Source organism: Chaetura pelagica, unplaced genomic scaffold (genome assembly GCF_000747805.2).
Source record: "Chaetura pelagica isolate M959 unplaced genomic scaffold, ChaPel_1.0 scaffold90, whole genome shotgun sequence".
NCBI classification, from domain to species: domain Eukaryota; kingdom Metazoa; phylum Chordata; class Aves; order Apodiformes; family Apodidae; genus Chaetura; species Chaetura pelagica.
The window spans coordinates 8,832,146-8,850,035 of NW_009953496.1; the positions used below are offsets into that span (position 1 = coordinate 8,832,146).

A 17,890-nucleotide genomic window follows, 5' to 3' on the forward strand; every position below is an offset into this window, starting at 1 on the left:
AGCAGGAAAACCTGAAACTAGTCACATTCCTTGCATAGGAAATACTACTACTAGATGACAAAGCATTAAAAAAATCCTTGTGCATGTACACATACACTACTACGCAGAAAGTTAGAAAGCAGATGTGACTCACCTTGTAATAATTGTTGCACTTATTTTTTAAAAGCTATAACAACTTACAGCTTGTACAAATTCAGTATACTTTGGGTATCTGGCAAATTTTTACTGAAAAACTAATCCACTCAGAATGTTTTTATATAAGATGAGCACTATCAAGTTAGGCTTAATCTCTACTTAACCGACAAAGTGATACTTAGTATGACTTCAAATCCTTCAAGCTACTATGACATAACTACTTCTTTGTTCAAGTTTGGGGTCCAGGATATTAGCACAAGACACAATTACATGCACTAAAAATCTGTTCCAATTTTTTTTAAAAAGAGACATATTGAATAGTTCTACCAGTTATCAAGGTTTTTTGATCATGTTTACAGCTTACATTCACCAGACTTGAATAACAACAAATAATGGCATTACAGCATCTTACCTGCCTGGTTATTAACAGTCATAATCCCATAAAGGTTTTGAAGATAATTGTCTTTAGAATATATATACAGGACACCAAGAAGAAAAGAATGCAGCCAGTATTTCCAGGATGGAGTATTATGCAATCTGACTTCCTGTTCAAGGACAATAACCTCATCTCTTGAACTTCTCAAAACTCAGATGTCAAAACTAGATAGAGTAACCTATTGGTAATCTCAGTGCTGCAATGAGCAGCAAGGGCAGTTCTGAACTACAAGTTGTAGGAAACAGGTAGTAAGGTTATTGAAACTATACGCCAAATGATGTAGTCAAAAGTGTTAAAACTAAATAAACCTGAGGACGCATTATGAAAGGAATATTGAAGATAAAGTAGGGAGCAAATATTCCTAGAAAGAGGATGTCACAAAAATACTGGAGAGGCTGAAAAATAAAATGTACAGTAAGCTAACAGAACTTTACCTATGTATTTCAATGAAAACAAAGTGAAAAGATTACTCAATTGGCACATGTTTCTACTTGCACTTTCGAAGCCAGGGGCACAGGAGTCAGTGTCACAGAGAAGAAAGATGGAAGTCAAAATTACACCAATTCAGATTTTAGATCAGCAATTTTCTGTAAGCTAAATAGCAGACCAAAATAAATACAGACTCCTCATAAGCAATATAAAAAAAATAAATCACAAACAAATCACAAAACCCAACCCAAACAAAAAAAAACACAGGTTTGGGGTTTTTTTTCCCAGTTTGTAAAAAAGGAAAGTTGATATATGCTGAGTAAGTGTTTAAAACTGAGGGTGAAGTGGTTAGACTTCCTTTTCTGTGTAAATGGTGGAGTGAGATTAAACTGATGAACTTGGGGCTTTCCAGTTGTGAAGTCCTGCTCCCACATCAGAACATTGTACCATCCACAGAGGAAGTGTGCTTATGGAGGGACAGTAGAGTAATCCAAACAGCTCCGGGGGAAAGCAAGCTAGCAGGAACTGACAAAATAACCTTCAGGTTTGGCATCAGATAGTCCTGCATGCCAGACACAGCTGCATCCCAAAAGAAAGCAGTAGGATCCTCCAAGGGCAACTGTCTCCTCTTCTCTGCAAACCAGAACTCCCACTTTGAGGCACAGTACAAGTTTTACAGCTGCAATTCGTACCAAAAGTGTGACTTGTACAAGTGAGGGAGGACATTGTTTCATTTAGTCAGGCCAGAATACGAATTCTATGTAACCATTTGTGAGAAATAAAAACGTATCTAAAGGATGATGGAGGCAAAGGAGGGGCAGACTGAGAATTAAGAAGTTTTTAAAAAAGTTTACATACACATTTCAAACTGATGTATCTTTTCTACTAAGGAAAGATCTAAGACAGAAAAAGGAATCAAGAGGTTTAATATTAAATTCATTTCCTGATTTTTGAAAGTTGAGGTATTGGTTATTATTTATCCCGACCAGATAGCAATGGTATTTATCCGTATATATAAAACTACACATGAGCTTCTGAACCACTCAGGACTTGTTGAATAAGCTACACACTTGAGAGTCGTAACATTACTTGCAACATCATCACCAAAGTCTCAGGCTACAAACACCTCACAGCAGATCAAACGCCAGCTTTTCCTGTATGCAGAATTTCTTTCTGCTCTTAAAACCTGAGGTATTATTTGCACATTTCAAAAATCCATAACAAACTTCTTTTATGCAACACAAACACCACTGGGCAATCATTACCACAACACACAATAACCTTAAGTAAGGGAAATTTACATTTTACTCAAAACTGTCCATCACTGTTCAGCTTCTAGAAGGGCTGTAGCCCCTTATGTAGACTCCACGTTTGAAGAGCAGCAAGAAACAGAACAAGAGATAATGTCTAAATAATAATTTATGAAAATAATATGAAATTACAGACAAATTCAAGGGATATTTCAAATAAGCACCAAAAAGGATAATATATTGCCCTTAGATGTGAAGCCAAATCCTATCTCTGAGTGTTCCAAGAGCAGTTCTGAATACCTTTTTCTCCACAAGTATTAACTGATTTCATTTTAACTTAGGTAATCAGATTAATAAGACTGGTTAAAGATTAAAGCACTCCAAGTCACAGAGTGCACTGGTTTCTGCACAGGCTCCAATAATGTGAAGCATGAGCTCTACAACATAAGAACAGATTTAATACATTTATTACTACAGTGACCAAAGAAATTTAAATACCATAAGACAACTAGGTTTTGGTCTTTCTTTTTAATCTTTCCCTTTAAGAAAAAAATTACCTCCACACAAAAGATCTTAAGATCAAGTCCACATAACTTCATCTTTTCCGGAAAATGCTCAAAAACATTCAAATATGGAATATGACCTTCAATAACAAACCTGCATTAAAAATAAAATGAAGATGAAGTCAAAATAGTACGTAGTATGACAAATGCAGATGTTTATTCTAAAATGAATACATAAATCAACTTCTGATTTGAAATAACATCAGTATTACACTGTCTAAGCAATTCTATCTGAAGTTACACACCCCTGAATGCTCTACAGGACAAAAACCAGTTCAATCATTTAACAGCCCTTTAAGTTCAAGCACAGATATGACTGACAAATGACAATGTTATGGCAATGAGTTTACATTCAACACGCTGATACGGAGTTTGTTCTGCACATTCTTCAGCTGCTGCATTTCTGAAACTGCTTTAAGCCTCTTCTGAATGGTATGGAACTATTTTTTTTTTCCAGAATTCTAAAGCTTTAAGTAAATTTTACTTTTAAAACATACATTTTCTGCTGAAGGAATTAGTCAGGTCATGTGGTAGGGAGGAAAGTCATAGAATGATGAACAGAGACACAGAACTGAAACCTTATTAATTACACCCGTATTCTGATTATTTTTTAAGTATTATCCAGGCATGAATAGAAATTATTTTGTATACTAATAAATAGAAAATCTTTTTATTTGCACCCAAGTAATGCATTTTTTGTTAAAAACTGGCTTTGGTATGTGGTTGAAAGTATTCTTTAAGATTTTTCTTGACTTTTTCTCATATATATATATGTGTGTGTGTGTGTGTTGTGTGTGTGTGATGGGACTTAACAATAGCTACCAATAAAAAGTCACCACCACATCAAACCCCTGCTGTTTATCTAACATTTTAGCCAACATTCACACCAGGCAAAGCAAGCACTGAACAAGAATGGAGCCTCACAAGGGAACAGACACGACTCTCACTCCAGATTAAAGCACATTAAGTGGTCTCCCATAGAACTACCTTCCTGCCTCCTCTTCTTCATAACAGTTTTGTTTAAAAGAGTACATTAAACTGGAATAACTTATCCTTTCAAACTGGGAAGACCCTGTTCTTTAAATAATTTTAGAGATTTTAAAACAATTTTCTCTCGTGCCAGCTGTGTTATCTCACACTTTCTCTCTGATCTTGCTATGTACGTTAGTAACTTCTGAGTCTATAAACTCTGGAAGTCCCTTCTATGTTCCTGCAGTGGTTGTTAGGCTGGACTTTGCATCTGCCCCCAATGTAGGGCAGTACCTAAACGTTTCAGTCACTAGCTAGATCCAATTCCCCAACTTGAAACACTGAGTTCCTTATAAAACACAGTAATCTGCCACTTTCATTCAAAAGGTGTCTGGAGAAAAAGCAAAACAAAACAAAACCAACAAACCAAAAATAAGGCAGAACTACGTCTTCACAGACCGAGCAGCCACTGTTGAGGAGGACTCACATCTCTCCTGAGCCTACAACAATTCACAAGCTCACACCTTCCCTCTCCCCGTCCAATGTCCTAATCACCACTTGTTGCATTCTATGTGGTGCATATATATTGAAACTGACTAAACTTCTACTTAAAGGCTAGTTACTGCAAAGTTTAATAGTTACATCCTATTAAACAAAACAAAACACCTTAGTGAATTTTCAGTTTAATTAAAAAATGTAACTCAAACTGGAATCAAAACGAAAAGTGCATTTCTAAATCCAAACTCTCTATTACAATTAACCAATCATTTATAATGACTTCTGAAAAATAACAGCAACCTGAAAAATCACATTGCCCAATACTTTCTATTTGGAAGCTCTGTGTATTGGTCTCTTAAATGGAGAGGTAAATGTCACTACACAATCCTTTCTAATCAAATTGTGTGATGTACATTTTGCTAATGAAATTTCAGCAGCTCTCCTCAACCAGTGCAAATAGCATTTCCACACTCTGAGTGGAGATGTGCACTGCCCCACCTACTCAGTGAGGTTATCATCCAAACCCAGCACTAGTTGCTTGTCCTTGCCAACCTGCATGATCTGCTGAGAAGCATGCATGACAGCTCCTTAGCTCATTTGAGTAAAGGTCTGCTGCACTAAATTGAAAAAAACTTAAATTTGAGGGATGGTTTCACAAAATGGATTGAGACAACCTAAAAGCTTAACATAACCAGTCCATAATTCCTCCTTGTCTGGTTCAACACTCCTATCCCTCATCATCATCTTCCACAAATGTAACTCAACAACAGCAAAAACCTGTCCATCATCCTGTTTCAATAAATGAACCGAGGAGGCTAACAGATGGTTCCAAAAGTGCAAGAGTCGGCAGAGAGAAGGGGATGCATCACACAGGCAGGAGGAGAGAAGGAAAGCAAGACCTTCCTCTTTCAGCAACAGTGACCCATTACTGGCTTAGCTTATGATAAGCTTTGGCTGACACCTATTAAGGTGCAATCACACAATTAGCTGTCAGATCTGAAGAGCTGGTACCAAGACACCAAGAGCAGCAACCTCCTGAGCCAGCACAGCAACAGCTGGAAGAGGACAAACAACCAAGACCTTCCTTCAGGTGTGGTGTAATGGTGATTGCAGTCAAACCACTCTAATAACTTGCTGCCTCTGAAATGGGAAATCCCACCCTTCAGTCCTCTGCCACACACTCCTCCCTGCTGACAAAAGCACTTGTGTGACTTTTCAGACAGAGGATTAGATTGAGAACTAATCTTTTGTTTTCCAGGGTTTGATTTCAACCAGACAGATTTCCAGACTCAGCTGACTGCAAGAACATTATTGCCAGGACAAGGCAAAAAGGGACCGTGGTGAAGTAAATTAACCGTTGCTAAAATGTCTGGTGACACTTTATTTTGCAAAATTAGACTTTTGCAACTCTACTTCTTTCAACTAATATACCATAACTGGATGCTAGCACCCAGGGTAAGAGAAAGGGCAGGAATGTATATGCATGACCACAGCAACAAAAGCTCTGATCAGCTTAAAGTGACAAGGGAGCCACATTGTTACACTGCAAGAGACAAGCAATGTCCATCAAAATGGCTTTTAAAAAAGAAAGAAAGTTTAGAACAACTTGGTTGTACCAAGTCAGAGCACTGCAACTATTTAAAAAACAATTACATCTTTCCTAGCTTGAAATTAATGTCTCCATACAAAAGAAATGCTGTTCTCTCTCAGGTTAAGAATTCTTTTTACATTCTAAAAATATATGAAGCAGCATAAATATCCTGTTATGAATACAATGTGCTCGTGATTCAGGTTTTTAACACTTACTCCAAAAGCCCATTTTTGGAACAGCACTTCAGAACAGTTTCTTCTACTGTTCCTCCAATCCTTTCATTAAACAGAGAGATGATCAAAACACTTGTAAGACCACATTGTATCAGTGACATGCTTAAAAACTAGACTGGCAGACACAGTAGACAGTCCGTATCCTTTTTAATTGCAGTAGCAGCATACATTAGTAAGGTACAAGTATAAAAAACAATCCTAGGTCCTCTGAATGCTACAAGGAAATGATGCATCTGTTAAAGCCACATAGTAATGCTACAAACTGATTACAAGTTTAGTCTTGCCAGCACAGCTCCATATAACCTCATCTGAAACACATTAGTTCTCACAATCTCAAAGTCTAGCATCTTAAAACTTCATCCACACGCCAACAATTTTATTTTATTATTTAGATAAATAACATACAGCATATTGAGTCTTGTGAGACTATTCAGAATAGAAAAGGATTTGATGTGCTGCACAGACCTGAGTAGATGGTTGTTAAAAATGTTATTTTAAAACCAAAATGTCCCTGTCAAAGGAGGTAATTATAGTGTTTTTCTGCTAAGTATGTCAAGTAGCAAGGAGGAATATATTTTTGGTGTTGCAAATCCTCTAAAAGCTGGCACATTGCCTAAGCATGTATCACAAGGGAGGAGCAGTAGTCAGCTGACTTCAGGGTAGTGAGAAAACCAAACTGAGGAAAAAAACAGGGCAGAATTTTATGCACAACTGCAATTCAGCTGGTTTAAATAAAACAATTTGCCTAGAAAGATTTAAAAGGTAGTGCTGAATACTTCATGCTTTCTCTGCATAGTTTTCATCTCTGGTCTGTCGCTATTTTGATCTGTGTATCTTAATGCATGCAAAAATGCGAACATTGTCTGATTTTTTTAAACTTAAATATTCAGAAGTTAGAAAACAAGTACTTTATGGTAGTTCATACAATTTAAAATTCCTTCCCCTTCATCAAACTTGTGAAAGGTAAAGACCTTGAGGGTAGGGAGGGAAGCATGACAATGTAATTATGGTCTTATATAACTATCGTATCATGGCAAAACTTTGCAATACAAATTACATTCTTTTAAACGTAACTTTCTGCATTTAATTCAGTTCACATGCTCAGTGCATTTAAAGTCACGGAATCATTCTGATTTACTCACTTTTTAAAGTATTACACCATAATTTGTATCTTAGTAAATGATACCTTCTCAATCAAATAATCTTATTCCAATTTCCAATTTTTAATTTTTTATTGTGCCTTTCTGTGCTATATTTGGTACTTATTTTTTCTCTCTTTTTCCAGCTTTTTGGACTGTTGCCATGTTTTCTCTAAATCTTTTCAAGCAAATGTGCAAATCTCTTAAGGGTCTCAATACAAAGGATGTCCTCCAGTCTCTGGACAGTTTTCCTGGATCTTTTATGCAGTTCCCAATTTTTGAAGTGCCAAATACAACAATATACCATTAATATACAAATAACTCAATCTACCATTTGTCTTAATCGTTAACTTCAACATTTGTTTTTTTTAAATGTTATTGTTTGTTTTATCCAAACCACACCATCATACTAAGACAGGAACCTTTGAGGATGCATTTGCCTCGTATGACCCCACATGCTTTCCAGAGACAATTTCCCAGATACAGTAACCAGAGAATAGAAATTTCATTATTAATTTTTCTCTCCAAACAGGATGGGCCAAGCAATAATTCTTACTATGAAACATTTGCGCTCTCTCAGCAATTGTAATTTAATAATTGGATTTTTGTAATATACAAATACTACCCGACAGGATTTATAGATTAACTTTCTAGTAATTGTAAATAACATGGAGTATGTTATGGTAGTTCTGATTCCTACAACATTTTCTTAGGAACATACTAGTCAGTAATAAATCTTGTTATTTGAAATCACTGTTAGTGAAAACTACTTTTGAGTTTTACTGTTTCTTAATCTACTCAATAAATACTTCTGTACTGCAGGGTGCTAGTGTGAATGAAGCATTTTGATTACCACTTTACAAGCATCTTTTATACAACAGCATATCCAGTTATGCAAATATGCAATGGTTTGTGTAATTCTGATTGATGAAGGTAATTGCCACCCCCTAAGGTTAAATCAAAGGGTTAAATATTGTTTTACATAGAAATAAATCAGCTAGTATTCACTACTGTACTTCAAGACATACAAACCTCACCTTTTTAGAAAGTACTCGCAGAAAAGCGAGTTCTTCAATACCCATCCTTCTCAGAAAGCTTGTACAAAGCTAGAGAACTGCAGGTGGAAGCTGGGACAGCAGGGGAGAGAGACCATGATGGAACAGGCTCTCAGGTAAATTTTCCTTGCATTCACCACAGTTTGAGCAACAGTACTACTCATATGCACTGCAGATGGGGGATGGTGTACTCACTGCCCTGCCTTTTAGCTCACACGTTATATATATCTGAAAAATAAACAACTGAAATCTACCATATCAACTGAATTTTGAATTTTTTTTTCCTTTATCTTGTCTGAGTTTGCAATTTGAATTGCCAACGTACAGTTACTTGAGTCTTCCTGTTCTTTAAATTTTGGCAAAAGGAACATTTTTTCCTCCATCCTTTCAGGAATAACCAGTACTTCAACACTTGTTAAAAAAGGAGTTCCAGTATACAAATTCTCTCCCAATTAAGATCTAGAAATTCCTGAATTCAAGCTATTTGGGCCTGATTTAAAATATTTATTGCTAACAAGAAAAAATGAATTATTTTTCATTCCTTAAGTAGAATGAACTATTCCAGGTGGAAGGGACCTACAGTGAACATGTAATCCTACTGCCTGACCAATTAAGGGCTGACCAGAAGTTCAAGCATGTTGTTAAGGCAGTGCCCAAACACCTCTTGAACGCTGACAGGCTTAGGAGTAAGGAATGTGTTCATAGGCTCATAGAGGGGAGAAGGGAACTGCCTTGTCAGCAGTAGTTTGACGGTCCCCACTTAGCATCAAACCCTGCTATTAGAACATTTTATCTCTACTGTATTGAAAGCTTCACTATTCTGAACTCTGATAATTACAAAGATATGAAGGACAAAAAGGAATTTCTATATTAATATCTGTGCCAAACTCCATTGTGTGAAGCTACTTAGCTACTTTTCAGATCACTATATGTTGCTGGTATTGTTTGTATGATGACAATGACCTAAGTCCTGGAGAATGTTTACTCATTTCATTCTAGCATGTTGACAACAGCAAAAATAGCAAAAGTGTGACTATACACACCTCCAGTGAATTTAAAGAAATTTTCAAAGAGAAGAATAAAAACTTCATTAGCTCCAAAACCACCTCCCTTACAGGTCTTTGGGATCCACTGTAAGCAACAGAAAATAATATTCTCCAAAAGCAGCAGAACAAATTGTTACATCATAGAAAAGACAACTAAAAAACTAAAAGAGTACTTCTCAATACATCTAAGCAAATTGGTAAGAGGACAATGGTATGGATCTGTATTGTTTAAATATATTATTTACAAAAGCAACAACTATTTCACTAGAGACTATTCATACCTTAAGAGATCAGATAATGTCATTGGTTCTCTCAACCAGAGTAACGCCATGTAACAAAATGAAAGAGTCATTGGCATCGTCATCCTCAGTTTCTCCTTTTGGTTCTTCATTAAATACAAGCTACCATCTACGGATCCAGAGCACACAGAGGTGCTTTCTTGGGTTTATGTTAAAAACAGAAAAGAAAAAATAGTAATTGATATGATATACATACGCTGCATGGCATCCAGAAAACAAGATAAAGCAACACAGAAGGAATCTTGTTCAGCAACTAGCAACATTTTGAAACAATTACTTTGAGTAATTTGGTAGTTTGTGTACTTTCCTACTAAACAGCTTAAGCCAAATGTATTAATCTAGCATGACATGAGATGTCAGCCTGTTTCATAAACTGCTACTTCACTTGACTAAGACACTGGATTGTATGAAGAGACCAAAACAGACCTTTTGTTGGGAACTAGACTTAAACCTGGAGTTCCAGAAGGACATTAGCTCCTATACAACATGGAACTTGAACTAATTATGAACCAGACATACTATTTTCCATTTGAGAGATAAGGGAACAGAGGGGAAACAAAGGAAAATTCTATGTGCTTAGTACCTTGAAGTTGGAGATTAAAACACAACATTTTAAACTTCACAGTCAGGACTGTAATGAGAACATGAATTACACTACAGAAAATTTACTGAGGTTAAGGTATGTAATCATCTACCATATAATCTCTAATTGTGGAAACCTAAGCATTCTTTTAAAACAACGTATCTACATTCAGTGAAAAAAAATCAACACCTGTAGAACAAAATATAACACATGGTAAAGAAGATGAGGAAAAACTCAGCAACCAAACCTCCTTACTTCCATACTGAGATGAATCACTGAAAACTAAAAGAAGAAGCAAAGAGAAATTTAATGTAGGGGAGTGATTTATGAGTTAGGAACCTTTTCAGCAGTGAAACCTGGGAGTTCAGGGAAGGGAGAAAAAAGAAAAAAAAAGACTCTCTTCCCTACATAATGACCCAGCTAGAACGAATGAAAATGTTTTTTATTTAAAGCACACCAGCACAAAATACCAGCACTGATTCTGTAGAGATTTTCTTACTGTTTCCTCACAGACTGTTCACCTGTTCAGACAGGAACAGTGTGGGCTGAATCCACAGCTCCCAGCTGGGAGCTGCAGAGCCATGGCAAGCGCCTGCAAAAGGCACTATGAAACTTCAGAGAGCTCTGCAGCTCCGTGGTGATGCTGGCAAGTGACAGCCAAGCCTGTAAGGTGTCAGTGGTAGAAGTCCAGCGCCCACTGACATGCGATATGAAGACAGACCCTGCAAATATCGTGTTCTTCAGCCAGAATGGGTCTTTGATGCCACCTACTGGCTCCTAAAACGGGGGCGAGTAGCACTAGGGAAGCAACAACAGGTCAAAAGAACCGGCTCAAACATACACCTCAAACAAAGACAGGGTCTAGATGACTGCACCCTATGAGGTCTATCAGGTATAAGTCCGTTGGAGAACAAAAGCAGGAACATCAGTTAATCCTTTAGTCAACAGTTTCACCTTTTACATGGATACTTGTGCTTAAAGGCAGCATAATGACTGAGGCTTCATTATTAATTTCATATTCAACTCAATTTAAAATAATCCTCATTATATTTGTGGCCTTAATGATGGAACACAATTTCCTTTTATTTCTTACAGCTTATGCAAGGCATGACAACACACAGTCACACACATATAATAGTTTAAGAGTTTAATAGGCTTCTCTAGCAATATCTCAGTGCTATACTCAGTAGAATTTGCTATTATTCCCACACATACACAAAAAAGCTTGCATAATGGACAAGCCCCATAGAGAAAAAAGGGTGTTGATGTAGCAGTAACAGCTCAGTAAAAACAGCCCAGAAAAGGACACCTATGAATCTTCACTTGAATTTATAATCAACTAGAACACGTGTAGTATTACTTGTGTTAAAATTCACACAAAACAATTACTACAATTCACAGAATCACAGAATTGTTATGGTTGGAAAAGACCAACCATAGTATAACTCTACCAACCATTAACCTTACTCTACCAAGTCCAGTGCTTAAACTATGTTCCTAAGCACCACATCTATACATCTTTTAAACACCCCCAGGGATGGTGATTCAACCACCCTTCTGGGCAGCCTATTCCAGTGGTTTATACCCTTATAGAGAAGAAGTTTCTTCTCATATCTACTCTAAACATCCCCTGGCACCACTTGAGTCCATTTCCTCTTGTCCCGTTGCTTGTCACTGGGGAGAAGAGACCAACCCCCATCTTGTTACAACCTCCTTTCAGGTAGTTGTACAGAGTGTTAAGGTCTCCCCTCCATCTCCTTTTCTCCAGGCTAAACCATACCAATTCCCTCAGGCTTGTGCTGTAGACCCTTCACCAGCTTTGTCACCCTTCTCTAGACTTCACCAAAATGTACTTTCAGTGTTCCTGAACTAATCCATTTCAAGTATTTGTGGTGAAATTGGTGTAACTACTTAAAGTTGAAACCAAGCTGAAACAACAGGCAAAGAACATGTTAGATCATGGCCTATCTAGGTGTTCTAAAACTCTAAGAAACATAATGTTAAAAGGCACAAGTACCAAGGAAGAAAGAAGGTCTTCTAGACATCAAAAAGAGGAAGAAAATTCAATTGAATATTTTCACTGGAAAATATTCACTCAGTTGTTTCCTCTTCATATAATATAGCTATGTGTAACACTCAAGATCTGCTACATGTATAAACATACTGTGAGTGACTCTTTACCTGAAACTCTGGTCATTTGAATATATAAGCATAAAAGGTACTTGCATTATTAGCACAAAAAATTTTGTCACCAATTTTTGCACCTTTTCCCTTTGCTAATTCTGTTTCGATTTAAAAAAAAATAATTTATTCAGAACAAGTTTCTTATTCTACTACCATTTCTGGGCTTTATGAAATAAAAATATGCAAGAAAACAATTGCATTCTTCTGAGGGTAGACAGGCAATACCATAGAAGAATAGAAATGGGACATAAAGAGGACAGTACATAACAGGCAAAAAAGAAACACTGAAACAGAAGAAGAAGGAAAAGGCAAGCAAAAAATAAAGGAAAACAACAAATAAACCCCATTAGAAGTTTAAAAGGCAAGCAAAAGATTTCAAATGTGCCATTATCAGACACTGCAACATTGTCTGGCATCACACTTGCCCCGTAGCACAAAACACTCCAATTTTCTACAACATTTTAATTATAGAATGCTAAACATCTTAAGTATTTTCAAGCTGATATTGTGAGCAGAAAGGAGAAACTGATGGAATACTAAACAAAGGTTTTTTTGATAGAAGGGGCTATAGGGAAAGGACTAAAAAGAATGCAGATAGAAATGATACAGAAGTGTCAATACCGTAAGAAAAAACTAAAGCTAAATATGTCTATGGGATAGGGGAAAAACAATGCCCCACCCCAAAAAGAACAAATAAGTGGTTTTTAACATCAGTGTTTTGACTGACAGCTCTACTACTAACTAAACAAGTGCTTGTTCTTTAAAGCTATCGTGTTTGTGAACATCTAGCTTTGCAAATATAATAGCCATTTTCCCCCACTCTAAACAAGAAGCATGGAGCAACCTTTTTATAAAAACAACTTCCTTCTGCATTTCCCATTTTATTTAAAGATTCTGCTCAATTTTGATCTCTTGGGTAAGGGTTGGGTGGAAGGGAAGGGCAAAGTCTTCTATGTCTAGTAGAATATAAAGTACTCTACTGGCAAACAGGACTGAAATCTTTACACTTTCCAACCAGTTTCCCCAATTTATTGTACCAGAATACACTTTTAATATATTTATTTATATTAAAAAACTATGCAAAAATGGTTCCCAGACAGTTCAGTTCATTGCTCCTACCTGAGACCTTGCTAGTTGATGAGGCAAAGCTGCAATCAGTCTGTAAATCCCCCTCACTTTCAGAGAGAGACAACAAGTGTAGAAGGCTGGGTCTCTGTGGGTCACTGTCTATATCAGTACTGCTATCACAAACCTGTTTTTGGAAATAAGTAATTGCATTATCTACTGTTACTTACTGTTTCAAACTGAACAAATAAACAAACAAAAAAAGCATGACAGATCCAAGATCAATAGCAAAGGAATTTTAAACCCAAACTGTTCATATTTTTATGTTCTCTATGAATCACCACTGCATGAAGAAACCCCACAAAAATGTATTTTTAAATGACTGCTCAAGATAGAAAGATTTCTAGTGATTACATTACATTTCAGTCTGCTACAATGACCAGAATTTTGGCCATACATAGAATCAAACCTTCACAAAATGAGTAATGTGAACAGAGCAGGCAGGAAAGCATGGTAGCTGATGATGCATTTTGTATTGTAATTTCTGCTCTACCTACTAAGACACAGATAACGGCAATATCTACTATGTAGATAATGCCAAGCCAAAGTAGTATTTTAAATAAGCATCTTCCACACTCAGAGAAGTATCTGTTTCTTGAAAAAGGAAAAAAAAAACACAACAGAAAAACACAATAGACACATGGAGCCCCGTTTAGGAGACACCCTTCACACTGAAATGACATTAATACAAGCTAAATAGGTAGCCCTAACAAAGAAGGTTCTGTTGTTGCTTTTTAAAAATATGCAGAACATCTCATGGGATTTGAGTTTTTCACTTACTGATAATGCTTTGATAGTTTCCCCAGCTGGTCTACTGCAATAGGCCTGTTTGCTCTTCTGAAGGTAATGCCTCCAAAAATTGTACAGAACTTCATCCTGACAAACATAAATAGACAGTGACCAGCACAAAGTATACAAGATCACTAATTGCTGAGAAAACAGAGAGTAATTTCTGACTCAAGAATCTGAATAATGTTCCACCTCTGATTTTATTAACTGTGATATATAAACTAGGTTTTAAATTTACTAGGGAAACTAAGCTTGTTTTCATACACTCAAAGTTTTTAGACAGGGAGTTGTTTGATTCACTTGAAAAATCACAGTATTTTAAAATAATGCCTCCTGTAACACACACAGTGTATACAACTCACACCAACATCTACATACCTTCATTTGTGGACACACTCCTAACGCTTCTATAGCTTCAGCTTGTTTCTTGAGTATAAGCTGAAAGCCTTCACAAACATACCACTCACAGCCTCCATCTAAGTAAAGAAGAAAAAAAAAAAAAAGCCTTATTTGTTTGTTATGTTTTGGGGTTTTTTAACCTTATACACACTTATTTCCATTTAATATTCTGTTCTCTTGGTAGCAGGACAGAGACATGTCTCTCTAATAGAGTTTTAGATCCTAGAGAATAGGCCAGCTACACTGAATACTCCCATTAGCTTCCATTTATTCAATCTCAATCAAAAAGAAAAGCTACTGAACAAGCACTTTTCTCCACACATTTCCCAAGAATAATATATTTCCCTATAATTTCCAGTGTGGCATTTGTAATTCAGTGGGGTTGTTAAGTGACCAGTTTTAAAATAACTGAGAACCTGTCATTAAAAAGTGAAATATGAGCATTTCTTTCCCAACCCCAGCAGAGAAAACTGGAACACATTATGTTGGTGAGTCAGGCAAAACCAACTAATATCACCACATTCTTCACCATTCTCTCCCACAGAATGATACACATTTAAATGAAAGAAACCTCCTCAGATATTCAGAGCTTCTAGCAAATCTCAGCACAACATGACTTTATTAAGGAATGGGCCTTCTCCAGTCTATTCATTATGCCCTTAGACATTTACTTTTCACCCTTAATTCTCCACATTTGCAACTCTTTTCTGCAGGCTTTTGCCTCAGAAATTTTTTCTACATTTTTCAACTTCCTTTTCATTCCCTCCGCACCTGTTCATTATTTTTCCTTCCAATCACATCATACATCTCACCATCTTAGAAGTTATCCGCCAAAAGCTTCTCCTCTGCTTCAGCAATGTTGCCTTTAACTGTTAACCACAGACACACCTTACTCTTATAAATGCAAGAAAATAAGCTGCCACAGTATAATGTAACAGCACTCACAGAAAGGACTCTATGAAGCTAAGGATTTCTCTCTTAAGAAGCCTGGCTAATGACTTCCCTAAGAAATGACTGAAAAAGCATGATGTGGTATGTAGCTCTGACTTTAGAGGCAACACGGGATAAAGACAAGGGAAGGTTTTAAGGTTCTTCCTGTTTTCACTCCTCCCCTTGCCTCCCCACAATTGTTCTTTTCAAAGGAATGTAGTAATCCACTGCCACCACAGTACAGTGAAGATAGGTCAGTGTATCAGAGATAGAGATAACCAGCCCCGTGCTTCAGTTAGCATGGTAACATATTCCTGCTTTTTGGAAGTGGCCAAGGCAGTAAAAGATCTATCCAGCCATCCCAGAATACACACATAGCTCCAGCAGCAGCCTTATCATAACATCCTTACGGCATAGATCATCATGCATAATGACAACTGTTCTGAATAATGAAATCAAAAGCATAGAAATTACTCTGGATGAAAGTTGTACCATTGGTTTAGCTATTCTAACAGTATAAAATCCTCTCCACGTAGGTTACAGGGCCAAGTACCTGTAACGTGAGCCTGACTGACACTCTTAAGAGCTGAACCACCATCACATCTCACTTTCAAAGAGACAACTTTTCCTGGTTTGCGGTAGCCATCACAGGGAAGTGACAAAGGGATTGCCACAGATAAATGCATGCCACCTGTATCTTCAGTGAGTATTGGCTTCCACAAATCAAAAGTGGCAATAAGTAATACATAGCTCTGTTCAATGCAAGAAATACCAAAACACCACCAGCCTCACAGGGATCACCTGTGGCTCAGGAAGTCACTCCAGGTGACCACTGAAGGCTCTGGCAACATTTGAAGGGTGTATTTCCTTCCTGTTCTTACAGTCTTCCCAAGCTGTCTGCATTTGGCCACTGTCAGAGATACAGTAGGCCAGATGAACCCTGGCTGGACAGCCACCCTTCAACAAAATAGAGAGAGCAGATCATACATACCATTTTTTTCCTGCTTTGTTAAACCTTTGGATATTGTTTGGACTCTTGTATTAGAAACAAAATCAGCATTTACAACTTCTCTAGTTCTCTGCAAAACAGGAATATGTCTTAGCAAGAAAAAAAATGACAAAACAAACCAGGCCTAATATGTATAGATTGTCCCATCATAAAACATAATGGAGAAACTTGTCTGAATTTCCTAAACTAAAGGGTGACATTTTCAACTTTTTACTCAGAAATTGCAAAAACAGATAATTGCTATCCTGGACATACAAGTGATGTTCCTCAGGGTTTGCCTACATGATCGTGCAGCAATACCCAAGCAACACTTCTAAGGTATCCAGACAGCGCCACGCCTCAGGGTTTGCCTACATGATAGTGTACTGAAGTGCAGCAATACCCAGGCAACACTTCTAAGGTATCCAGACAGCGCCACAGCTACATCAACACAGCATCTCAAGGCAGTTCATTTAAAATGTTGTGACTTCAAGGGACATTAGTTTCAAGCAGTGTCAAGTAAAACATGAAAAAGGAGGAACCACAGTGCTGCCTTCAACTCCTAACGCCAAGGAGAAAAATCTAACCTCCTTAATATACAATCAAGAAACAATCAAAATGAACCTTTTCCAAGGCCAGCAGCTTAGCTTTTTACCTCAGTAACATTGTGACAAGATCTGCAATAAAATCTGCCATCAGCCAGACCCCAGTTCACTTCTGAACACTGGGCACAGCGTTCATTGAAATCTCTCTAAAAGGAAAGAAACAACAAAACAACAGTATCACAGGCGTTCAAGTAAAACAAATGGCAGTATTACCAGGCTGCTGCATGGCTTTGAGATTGTGCACCGGGTAGTTACGCCCTGTATGTCAGCTCTGGCTGATAACAAGTAATCACAGCCTTTGTTATCAGCCGGAGATAACCGAACAAGTAATTTCGGCTGGCAAGCACCAGCTCTCGTGCATCAGAGCAATGATCCGCACGTGACACGGTTTCAAAAAACCCACCTATGGGAAAGGAAGTAGCGGCGTGAGACAGACAAGGAGGGAAAATTCGCTTCCACAGCGCGTTAGAAACGTGCAAGGGCGGGGAGCGGGTGAAGGGACGTGCGGGGGACAGAGGGGCCTCCCAGGGAACCCGGAGGGGGAAGGAGAAAGCAGCAGATAAAACCGAGGCGTTTTCCAGGACCCCCCCTGCACGGACGAGCTGGGCACGGGCAGTTGGTTCCCTCTGGGCCCCGCCGAGCCC

The 17,890-nt window shown here is 37.6% G+C and overlaps 1 protein-coding gene across 1 annotated transcript in view; it reads right to left on the reverse strand.

Moving 5' to 3' along the window:
- Window positions 1–17,890, reverse strand: part of TAF1B (TATA box binding protein (TBP)-associated factor, RNA polymerase I, B, 63kDa) — a 51,173-nt gene that overhangs the window by 31,479 nt on the left and 1,804 nt on the right. The window contains exons 2-8 of the mRNA XM_009999235.1: window positions 17,297–17,392; window positions 16,645–16,732; window positions 14,703–14,800; window positions 14,316–14,411; window positions 13,530–13,662; window positions 9,626–9,782; window positions 2,808–2,907 (exon numbers count right to left, since the gene is read on the reverse strand). Of these exons, the coding sequence (XP_009997537.1) occupies window positions 2,808–2,907; window positions 9,626–9,782; window positions 13,530–13,662; window positions 14,316–14,411; window positions 14,703–14,800; window positions 16,645–16,732; window positions 17,297–17,392 (768 nt within the window). The remainder of the gene's footprint in view (window positions 1–2,807; window positions 2,908–9,625; window positions 9,783–13,529; window positions 13,663–14,315; window positions 14,412–14,702; window positions 14,801–16,644; window positions 16,733–17,296; window positions 17,393–17,890) is intronic.